At 43.3% G+C, this 12,046-nt stretch overlaps 1 protein-coding gene across 2 annotated transcripts in view; it reads left to right on the forward strand.

Annotated features, from left to right (window-relative positions):
- Positions 1-12,046, forward strand: part of cspg4ba (chondroitin sulfate proteoglycan 4ba) — a 33,555-nt gene that overhangs the window by 14,455 nt on the left and 7,054 nt on the right. For both annotated transcript variants that reach the window (XR_009794673.1, XM_061817578.1), the window contains exons 4-9: positions 51-524; positions 2,858-3,034; positions 6,887-7,085; positions 7,166-7,297; positions 9,840-10,012; positions 10,085-10,268. Coding sequence is in view for 1 of the 2 variants with exons in the window: in XM_061817578.1 (XP_061673562.1) it covers positions 51-524; positions 2,858-3,034; positions 6,887-7,085; positions 7,166-7,297; positions 9,840-10,012; positions 10,085-10,268 (1,339 nt within the window). In the remaining variant the exon portion in view is untranslated. The remainder of the gene's footprint in view (positions 1-50; positions 525-2,857; positions 3,035-6,886; positions 7,086-7,165; positions 7,298-9,839; positions 10,013-10,084; positions 10,269-12,046) is intronic.

The following is a 12,046-nucleotide window of genomic DNA, read 5'->3' on the forward strand; positions in this document are numbered from 1 at the left end:
CTTCTTTTTCTCTCGTCTTGTTGTCTAAAATGTTTTCGACTAACACACAGGTCACACATGAGGACAACATGCCATCCGAGATCGTGTTCAAAGTCAAAGCTGGCCCCCACCATGGCTTTCTACGACTTTTTGTGGAAGCAGACGGGCGCTACATCGGAAGCAAGGAGTCTCCTGTCAAGACGTTTACCCAAAAGGATGTTAACGGCGGAAACGTCCAATACGTGCAGGTGGAGCGCAACAAATTCAATGACACCTTCACCCTGGCTGCCACAAACGGCGTCACCGACGTCACTGACATAAAGATGTCGGTCGATATCGTACCCCGGCACATCCCGCTACGGGTTTCCAATTTCACAGTGGAGGAGGGCGGCTACAAGGCCTTGACAAGGGAAATACTTGAAGTCACCAACCGACACTTTGCCGGAATCAACTTCCTCTTTAATGTGACAAAGCCCCCGCATCATGGCCGCATCGAGCACTCCCGACATCCCGGTGTACCCTTGACATCTTTCACCAGGAGGCAGGTACGATCCTCCACAGATAATGAGAGAACTACTGCAACATTTCAATGTATTGGAATATGTATTTTATATAGTGTTACTTCTACATTTGACTGTTGCTCAAGTGTAAAAATGCAGTGTTGATGTCACACAAAAACTGGGGAGACGTAAGCTCAGTCAGCATGGAAAGGATTAACTACATATATATTTTTAATAGTGTGCCATCGATTCAATATTTTTAAAGTCGATTTGTGTACCAATTATCCCATCAATTAATGCAGTAATTTGAGGAAAGGGAATATGTATTGTTCAACAAAGTGTGGAGGAAAGGAGCAGGTCTTATTGGTATTATTATTATTATTATTATTATTGACTTGGGGTTGGCATTCTCACGTTCCACACTATGTCAATGACTTTTAGTGTGTGTGGCTCTAAAAGGTGGGGCCTGGCCCAGTGAGTGACATTGGAGCCAGCAAATGAGTGTGGAGAGTTGCAAGCTCAAGTTAGCATCTGACCAAATATTAGCCTTAATGTGGATGTTAAATGCCTTGGTGTTTGTTGTGGCTGCAGCCGCTTGGGTATGAATGTGCCTATTCTGTTGGTTTTTTTTTTCCCCTTTTTGTTCAGTAATGGTACACACAACTGTTGTTTCTGCTCAGTGCAATGTAGCAACAATAAGTCAACATCTCTCATAATAAAACAATGGAATGCTCAATGCAGACCCAGCATAAGAATGAATTAACTACCCTCACAAATCACAATCTGACCATGAACATATTAATTCACTTACCATTGTTTCTAATGGGGGAAAAATGATTTCAAGGTTCCCTTGCATCAAAATAAATTTTTCCCCCACTATTTTATGCATAACATACATTAGGTCGAAATGTATCTGACCTGGTTTATGTCTGACTTCTATGTAGTTTTGTCAATTAACTCCAAAAGATGAAAACTGATATAAGGCTTTCAAAACATTGGAACGGTGGATCATCATTGGCCTCACAGTTCTGAGGTCCCGAGTTCGATCCCGGCCCCATCTACGTGGAGTTTGCATGTTCTCCACGTTCCTGTGTGGATTTTTTACGGGCACTCCGGGTTCCTCCCACATCCCAAAAACATGCAACATTAATTGGAAACTCTAAATTACCCATAGGTGTGGTTGTGAGTGTGGCTGTCTTCATGTGCCCTTTGATTGGGTGGCAACCAGTTCAGGTGTACCCCACCTCCTGCCCGTTGACAGCTGGGGTAGGCTCCAGCACTCCCCGTGACCCTTGTAAGGATAAGCAGCTCAGAAAACGGATGGGTGTATGGTATATGCAAAACAGATCGCAGTTCAGTATGTTTGCACTGTAGAAAGTTACTATTTATTGAAGTACCAGGCTACTTTGTCGCAGCTACATACCCATTCATCTCAGGAAAAATGGCTGAGGTGCTGTTACAGCTCCTTGTGCCAATCTTAAATTTTACATCACCTGGCAAAGTCAGAGGAGATGAGGAATAAATGGCTGGAATTAAGTTTTGGAGAAATTCCCAAGCATTTTGGAACCAGAATTGTGCTGTGTTTTGGCCCGTTTCATGGATTGTGACTTCGTAAAAAAATTTTGATTTTTGAGTGAGCAACCCCCGCTGAGTGGTTGCCCCCAAGGCATTGAGATATAATTTATAAAAGCATACATGTTGTGTTTTACAACAGGTCTTAACTATATTCATAATGTAACTGACACGTCACTATAAACTCCGCCACCATAAGGAGCAGTCAGACCACCAAGGACCAATCAGAGAAATGTTGTTTTCCATATTTAAAGTAGAAACATCAGCAAAGCTAATTTACATATTGAATATTGAATGACAAATATGGTCGCCTCTATTGGCAGGCGGAGAAGACTTGAAAAAGGGCTTTTTTTACCCAAATTATTGTGCAAACCAGAAATAATGATCTTCCCGCCATCCATTTTCTTCCGCTTCTATGGGTCGAGCCGTGGGGGCAGTCGCTCAAGCATGGAAGCCCAGACTTCCCTATCCCCAGCCACTTCGTCCAGCAGAGGGGTTCCCAAGTCCGCCGGGCCAACGCGTCCTGCGTCGTTTTCGGAAGACCTCCTACGCGCCAAAAAACATCAAAGATTATTTTAAAAATAATAAATAAATTGATGTAATGGGACCTTAAATCTGTACAAATTAGAGGCCGACTAAGATCCCAAAGTGCATTACACACAAAGTGTTACACGTAAGAAATTTGACTTTATAAGAAGCAAGCAGTTTACTTTCTGTATGGAATGAAATCAATCCTAAAATCATTTTAACACATCTTTTGCGTACCCACTTAAAGTTTGTCCTAATGATATCCCAACTTTAACCAGGTGGAGCATGACTTCATCTACTACGTCCACGACAGCAGCGAATCATTAGCGGACAACTTCACAGTGATTGCAAACGACACGAGCCTAAGGAAGCAGAGTGAGACCCGCAGTGTGTTCGTCCAAGTGACAGCCATCAACGACGAGCCCCCTGTGATTACCGCCAATCGGGTCCTCAGGGTGAGTCTGTTCTACACGTGCTTGCTTGGGTTTTCTCCGTCCACTCCGGCTTCCTCCCACATCCCCAAAGCGCACTTCTCAGGTTCACGAAATATTGGGAGTTGTACGTAGGTGTGTCAGATGGTTTGGCATGAGCTCACCTTCGGCCTCAATGAGGGCGAGTGCAGTAGAAGGCACAGAGGCCCTCTATGGGTTTACAACTTTAGAACAGATGTGCTTAATAGCTTGCTGTCCACAAGGTGGCTCTCTTCTACTTCACGTCACATCAGCACTCAATGTGAATTTCTTACACTGTTGTAGAAACTCAATGTCTGAGACAAAAGAGAGGGGTGTTTTCATATTACAATCCATATATTTGTGCAAACTGAAAATAACCAGTTGATTTGGAACCACTTGAAAAGAGAAATTCACCAAAAGAAGTTGGAATGGTTAATTCCAAACAAACTGATTTTTGCTATGGAAATTAGGTCGAAATTGGCCTCCTGAAATGTATTTTCCTTTGTAGCTCATAAATCAGCAGTCATGGAAAAACATGATTTGACCATCCTTCTTTCTTCAGTGCTTTGTTCATTTTTTAAATGTCTGGTGCAACTAAAAGTACATTTGTAATGACAAAAGGAAGAATAATGGCAAAAATAAAATAACTCGAAATAGTTAACCGGTAATTTAAGAGCTGAAATCTTGCTGTTTTTCATGGTTTTGCTTATAGTTTAATCTTATGTACAATAGTACATATATGGATCAGCTATATTTTGTCATCTGGACTGTATTGTTCAGGTAATGTGTGTGTGTGTGTGTGTGTGTGTGTGTGTGTGTGTGTGTGTGTGTATACCAGGCATTAAAACAAAAAAGAAATTGAAGTCATCTTCATTTTTTATTTTAATAAATTATTTTTTAGTATTATTGAGATTTACCTTCTATGTTTTTTATATACAGTAATTCCCTGCCTACAGAGTGCACCTGGTTACCAGCCTCACTGAGTACATTTGTAAAGGAAATACCATTTGGTACATAGATACGGCGCAGCTGTGTAAAAGCCGCAAGTGCCCCCCTACGCAAGCGCCGCCCTAGTACTAATGATAACAGGGCCGGTTAATATAAACCTTACTGTTAAATATCACTGAGACACGCCAATAACAAAGCAGCATCACGCTACCACAGCGCTAACAGGGCCGGTAAAAGTCACTTCCTCGGCACATATATTCCACCGGTCTCACTCTTAACTTTTCCGCTCGAGTACCCCTTTGCGCCCGTTAGAAAAAATGCACAAATTAGCCGCATCACCACATTAACCGCAGGGTTGAAAGCGTGTGAAAAAACTCGCGGCTTGTAGGCCGGAAATTACGGTGTATATATCATTTTTCTCCTTCGAAGTCAAGGGGTTAACCCGCAAACAGCATTTATGACATCATCTGAACATTCTTCCATCTATTTTCTTAGCCGCTTATCCTCACGAGGGTCGTGGGGCGTGCTGCAGCCTATCCCAGCTGTCAACGGGCAGGAGGCAGGGTACACCCTGAACTGGTTGCCAGGCAATTGCAAGGCACATAGAGACAAACACTGTGGGGAAAATAATTGCAATTTAGACTGACATAAAATGTACAGTGCACTTTATAAACACCTTAACACGACTCATCTTGTCACGGTTGTCACAGCTCCTCCGCTAAAGCTTGATAATCTGTTGAAACGCCGCCGAGGTCGCGGGATTTGGTTCCAGAAAACGACAAATTGATCTCATGTGTCTTTGAATCCGGTGAGTCAGTGCTGATATCGCTCATCAGACTGATCCCCGCTGTGACTTGCTGCTAAGCGGGGGTGGGGGTGGGGTGCTGGAGCTACTTGCCATTCCCTCGGGAGGGACGCTAACTAGCATGCATATCACATGTTGAGGCGTTCTGTGATGGTGCTGATGTGAAGTGTGAGGGTCCCACGTGGGTGGGTCACAGGTGCTAATGGAAAAAGGACCCCGTGCTTTTGTTTCCAGTAAGTGCCGTTTATTCGCAGAGCAAGCAACACATTGGCTCAAAGCTTGTAATTTCGAATCCATTTATTTTATCTCCACTGAGTCATGAATCCCTGGAAAAGAGACGATGGTAGGTAAATCAGTTTTAGTTCCATTACAATTTGCTCGAACGACAAAATGAGTCTTCAAGTTCACCTTCATTTTGGAACAAGGTGACATCCATTTCTAACATTGTACATCACTCCACGTAAACTCTAGCGAGCCATAACTGACACTGGCAACAACAAAGGCGATGTACTGTCATAGTTTGGATCTTCAGTGCAGAACTGTCTGTGGGAATTACGACCTGTGTTCGTGGCGGCGTTTACACAATAGCTGCTCCGGCACGGCGACTCGATGCATATCCTTTGTTGTCAACTTTTTGCACGGCTCACTAGTTTTGCCCTGGAATTGTACCTTCCAATTACCATGAGCCTTTTAGATTTTCTTTGTCCTTAAATCATTGAATGCATTGTTACACTCTGAATTTATACAGTACAGTATACCCCATTACCTCATTGACTGGCCTCCATTTTATGAGATGCTGTCTAATATTGTACTTAATAATAAAATGTACATACAGTAATGACTTAGTTAGAATGCAAAAAATGAAAGCGATGCCACTCTTGTGTTTTAATTCAATGTACATTGTACTGCTTCTTACTGTATATTTCCAACTGAATGACACTAGACATGAATATTACAACACTGACCTAAACAGCCTAAATGACATCTATAAAGCTAAAGGGCTGCTATTTGCTGTACAAAGATTAAAATCTCGTGTCTCTCAAACTTCATACCCACGTCTCAGTTTAAAATATGCCTGCTAAATGCATTTGGAATGGTCAAAGTGACACATTTGTACAGGTCATTCATGCGGATCTTTCTTGCTTTAGTCAGATTACTTTTTTGTGGTTGTTATGCTTCATTGGATGATGTGCAATGGAAAAAGGCTAACGGAGATAAAAAGGGTGTCATGGGAAAATAGCCTGAGAACTGAACATCCGCAGCAATCTGCGTCCATTGGGTGGAGGAAAGGACACAGCTGCCTCCACTGGCCTTCAGCTGTGTGATATTCATATAGTGTCTATTGTTGTGGCTGTTTCGTCATTTTGTGATACAGTTAGTCGGTACTTATCATATATACCGTAATTTCCGGACGATAGAGCGCAATTGATTATAAGCCTCACAGAGTACATTTTTAAAGGGAAAAGCTTATTGTTCATACACAAGCCGCACCTGATTAAAAGCCGCATGTATCCACATTGAAACATAAGACATTTAATAAGAGACTGTACAGAGAGAGTTTGTTTTAATAATATACCTTAGCTTTTCTTTCCAAACAGTGGCCGTGACGTGGCAGTAACACAGCAGCAACGTGCTAGCATAGCGCTAACGCTAGCGCAGTGCTAACAGGACCAGTTTTTAAAAAAAAAAACATACTGGTAAAAATCACTTAAATGGGGCAGTAACACAACAGCAACACGCTAACACAGCGCTAACAGGGCTGATTTAAAAGAAGAAAAAAAAAACATATCGGTAAAAGTCACTTCCTCAGCACATATATTCCACCGGTCTCACTCTTGACTTTTCCGCTTGAGTGCCCCCTTGCAACTGTTACAAAAATACACAAATTAGCTGCATCACGCGCATAAACCACAGGGCTGAAAGCGCATGAACAAAGTCTCGGTTTATAGTGTGGAAATTACGGTACTTTTCTGCAATAGACTTCTTGTAAAGCTATACTGTAGCTATAGCTACTTGTAAACTAGAAAATAATAAATGTCAGTTAATTTTCAAAGGTGGAATTTTCTGTTGACGCATTTTGTGTCTGTCTGCTCCGTGTGGAGGTTTGGGTGTCCTCAGTCACAGAGATCGGCCTGGAGGACTTAAGGGCACAGGACCTCGACACGGGCCCTGGAGAACTCCACTTTGTGGTGACCCCACCCAGCAACGGACATCTGGCCCTTAAGCGTGCCCCCATGACCGCAGTACTCAACTTCACCCAGGCCCACATAGACCAGGGACACCTGCTGTTTGTGCACAAAGGTAAAGCCGTATCGCAGCGGGCGGTTGCTGTTTTGCCTCCAGGATCCACTAAAAGGCGCTCTGGATCTGTTTTCTTCCAGGCGCCATGTCTGGAGGGTTCAATTTCCAAGTCAACGACGGTGTGAACTTTACTCCCAGGCAGATCTTCAGCATCACTGCGAGAACGCTGATCCTCCATGTGGTGCAGAATCGCCCCCTTAAGGTCTTTCCAGGTAGATCAAACCTTGAAGTAAGGTTCTGATTCGTCTTCATCCCTCAGTGCTTATTTTATCGGTCTGATTTTTAAGTCTTTCTTGCTGTATTCTACATTCTGCGCACTCATCCACTCATACTGATTTATCTCTCTAATTAATTCATTGCCAACTATTGTGAAGTCCAAAGCCAATTAATCAGTGCTGTCAGTAATTATGTTTCATGGTAGGAATGCTATTTTCATACAGCTGGGCTAAAAATAAGCTGCTGACTGTCTGCAAGCTTTCTTGGGATTTCCAGCCATCTGGGTTGCGAGTCTGGAGGGAAAAGGACATTTATGAGGGTTAGCAAACAGCCAGTTGGCTCGCTCTACTGAGTTTTACAGAGTGGGTACTTGAAGAGCTTTACACTGTCTTGTCTCGGCAAGTTTTTACAAGCAGGATCTGTGATTTATTTGAAATAAAAAGACAGAGGGGCTTGAGGAGTTCAGTGAATCACTCTTATAATCCAAAGAGCTGATGAATGTGTTTTCACCATTCTCACACCGCTCAATGTCTTGCTTCGGGTTTGGGTAAATCCCCGCGTCACCAAATAGTTGCATATGCCTCATGAAAGACTCACAGGGATAATCCTGGAGCAGTTTACAAATGAGAGAAACCAATGGGATTTTCCCAAAACTGATGAGATATTTTTCATAGACAACAATGCGATTATTTTTCATATTTTACTTTTTATTACACTTATTTTTCATAGACAACAATGCGATTATTTTTCATATTTTACTTTTTATTACACTTATTTATCCATCCATCCATTTTCTTTGCCGCTTATCCTCACGAGGGTCGCGGGGAGTGCTGCAGCCTATTCCAGCTGTCAACGGGCAGGAGGCAGGGTACACCCTGTTCTGGGCACACGGAGACAGACAACATTCGCCCTCACAATCGCACCTAGGGGCAATTTAGAGTGTCCAATTAATGTTGCATGTTTTTTGGGATGTGGGGCGAAACCGGAGTGCCCGGAGAAAACCCACGCAAGCACGGGGAGAACATGCATACTTCACACGGGCGGGGCCTGGATCGACCCGGGTACTCAGAACTGTGAGGCCAACACTTTACCAGCTGATTCACTGTGCCGCCACACTTTTTCATGTTGCAGTAGTTTTAATTCATGTGAAAAAGATGAGCCAACTCTAAAATGCGGAGAAGTTCACCAAAGGTATCAAATGGGACATAAGATACAATTATACAGGATAAAATATTTATTTTTATCAAGATCAGTCATCATATGGATTAAAAGACTGTTGATTGCTTCACTGCCTATGTAGTCTTTATTTTATATCATTTTTTTATGCTAGTTATTTCAGATTCGCATCCATTTACGAAAACAAAATTTTAGCCGATAGCGTGGAGCAGACGAAAATCACTTCTTGATTGGTTAATATTTGAGTATTTCTCCTGACTTACGTCCCCTTCGTGTAAAAAAAAAAAAAAAATAATAATAATAATAAAAAAATGCAGACTTCTATTTGCTTTTCAATATTTACGGTCCGTCGGGTTACGGGAAACCTAAATATTTTTATGGATGGCCTAGCAGACCACATGCACGAATCACAACATACCTCGCTGTCAAAAGTAGGTCCATCTGTGAGTCTATGACATTGAGTCATAAATCACTTCCTGGGCGGGATTTCCGAGTGCCTGGACAAGCAAACATTCCTCTTCTATGTGACAGAAGAGTCTCTGCTAGGATGAAGGGGAAAGTTTATAAAACAGTGGTGGGGCCGGCCATGATGTACGGATTAGAGACGGTGGCACTGAAGAAACAACAGGAAGCAGAACTGGAGGTGGCAGAAATTAAGTTGCTGAGGTTCTCGCTTGGTGTGAGCAGGTTGGCTAGGATTAGAAATGAGCTCATTAGAGGGACAGCCAAAGTTGGATGTTTTGGAGACAAGATTTGAGAGAGCAGACTTTGATGGTTTGGACATGTCCAGAGGTGAGAGCGTGAGTATATTGGGAGAAGGGTCCTGAGGATGGAGCTGCCAGGCAAAAGAGCGAGAGGAAGACCAAAGAAAAGGTTGATGGATGTTGTGAAGTAAGACATGAGGACAGTGGGTGTTCGAGAGGAGGATGCACGAGATCGGCTTAGATGGAAAAAGATGACACGCTGGGGTGACCCCTAACGGGACAAGCCAAAAGGAAAGAAGAAAAGATTAAATGCGATATGTCAATGCGGTAATTTATCGCGTTAGTCAAATTTTTATCCGACTTTCTGAATTTTAATGCGTGATTATTGCAGAATCGTGCCTTGGGATTATCCCTGGAATCATAATGACTTCGCAATACGTCCATGAAGTGTGTGGACCATCACCAAGATAGACGAGTGCTCGTGAAAAGTGATCTATTCACTTGCCTTCATCTATTATTAGCACGTCTTATCAGCTGCCTCCTGAGTGGAAGGGTCGTCACATTGCATTTGCACCATACAATTACAAAACATGTTATTTGTCAGGCTGTTTTTCAGGAAAAAATATGCACAAAGTCTAAATATATTTTCTTTGTTCAGGGTCCTCAACAGCAATTTCGAACGAGGAATTGCAAGTCATGACCAACGACGTCACCGGTACTTCTAACCGCACAATTACATTCAGTGTGATTCGACATCCTAAACTGGGGCGCCTGGTGAGGAAGCAGGCTGAAAATGATCCAGTTGACATCTCTACCTTCACGCAAGATATGGTGAGTAGAGACCAGTCGAATCGCTTCTGGGGAAGTCAAAGGTGGAGTTTGTGACCTTGCCTTTGTCGTCAGGTGGATCAGAAAGAGGTCGTGTACATCCAAACCCCCATAGAGTCGGTGGCCTGGGAGGCCACGGACTCACTGACCTTCTCCGTGGCATCACCACCTTCGTCTCTGGAGAGTCAGACCTTCAAGATTGAGATCTCCTATGAGAATACAAGACCTGGACGTAACACAGTCCTTTTGGCAAACACGGGTAACAACTGCACAGTCCAGACATAAACACTTTAAAGCTCGACTTGGCAGTCAGATGGCTTCGGGCTGGCGTGACCGCTTGGGAGTGCCTCATTGTGGGCCACGAGTGTGCACGCGTCATGGAAAGAAGGCGGAAGAGCAAGCGAGGGAGGGGTGGGGTGGTGGAAATTTTTTTTTTTTTTTTTTTTTTTTTTTTTTGAACGTCAGACGTGACAGGCTTCGCGCAGCATGAAAAAGTCTGGTAATTTAAACCTCTTATGTGTACACAGTCCATTTAGATCATCTATCCATTTTCTTTGCACTTATCCTCACAAGAATCACGGGGAGTGCTATCCCAGCTGTCAACGGGCAGGAGGCAGGGTACACCCTGAACTGGGCACACGGAGACGGACAACAGTCACACTCACAATCGCACCTAGGGGCAATTTAGTGTCCAGTTAATGTGGCATGATTTTTTTGGGATATGGGAGGAAACCGGAGTGCCCAGAGAAAACCCACGCAGGCACGGGGAGAACATGCAAACTCCACACAGGCGGGGCTGGTATCGAACCCGGGTCATCAGAACTGTGAGGCAGACGCTTTACCGGCTCATTCAGCGTGTGGTCCCATTTAGATAATTTGAAAGTTATTTTTTGAACCAAAAAGAGAGTACACTGGCAAGTTTTGGCTGTGGGCTCTCCCTCTTGAATTGACTTATTTTAACCGGGAACCCTGACTGTACCTTGGCCTTGGGTAAACCTTACCGCATCGGACCAACTGTTTCCTTTCTAGCTTGTCGGCTGGCTATCTGCCAAATTGTGTCAGATAAACGTCGTTTGCTTCATTCTGCCGCGCTTGCTGTCCATTTCAGCAATGGCTCCTTTTTCGGCTCCAGCTGTGGCGCTGCCATGAATATCCGTGCATGTCCTCAGGGCTTGACAGGGCTATATTGTAGCTACAACTGCATACATTTGCAGAAACTATGTGCAGTAAGTCTGTCGTAAACAAAGAAATGAATGCGGTGTGACAGCTTTGCAGTCCTGTCAGAATAAAGCAAGTCGTACAGTATATCATTCTGTTGATTTGTTGCGATTCAAATCTGAAAATTCTGATCCTGCATTCAATTCTTTCACCACCAATTTGTGACTTACTAATTTCATTTGAACACTGCCAAATTTACAAGAAATGTACCCTAATTTCCAGCCTAGAAGCTGCGACTTTTTTCAAACGCTTTCAACCCTGCGGTTTATGCGGTGATGTGGCTAATTTGTGCGTTTTTTCTAACGCCCACTAGGGGGCACTTGAGCGGAAAAAGTGAGAGTGAAACCGGTGGAATATATGTGCCGAGGAAGTGACTTTTATCGGTCCGGCCCTGTTAGTGCTGTGCTAGTGTGTTACTGCTGTCTGATTTTTACCGGTATGTTTTATTTATTTTATTTATTTATTTATTTTAAACCGGTCCTGTTACCGTGGCGCTAGTATTACCGTTACACTCTCTTTGTACTGTCTTTCTTTGTAAATATCGTGTTTCAATGTAGCTTTCAATGTGGGCACTTGCGGCTTTTACACAGCTCCGGCTAACGCCCACAAGGGGGCGCTTGAGCGGAAAAGGTGAGAGTGAAACCGGTGGAATATATGTGCCGAGGAACTGACTTTTATCGGTCCGACCCTGTTAGTGCTGTGCTAGTGTGTTACTGCTGTCTGATTTTTACCGGTATGTTTTTTTTTTGTTTGTTTGGTTTTTTTTTTTTTTTTTTTTTTAAACCGGTCCTGTTAGCGTGACGCTAGTGTTACCGTTAC

This window comes from Syngnathoides biaculeatus, chromosome 4 (genome assembly GCF_019802595.1).
Source record: "Syngnathoides biaculeatus isolate LvHL_M chromosome 4, ASM1980259v1, whole genome shotgun sequence".
Taxonomy (NCBI): Eukaryota; Metazoa; Chordata; class Actinopteri; order Syngnathiformes; family Syngnathidae; genus Syngnathoides; species Syngnathoides biaculeatus.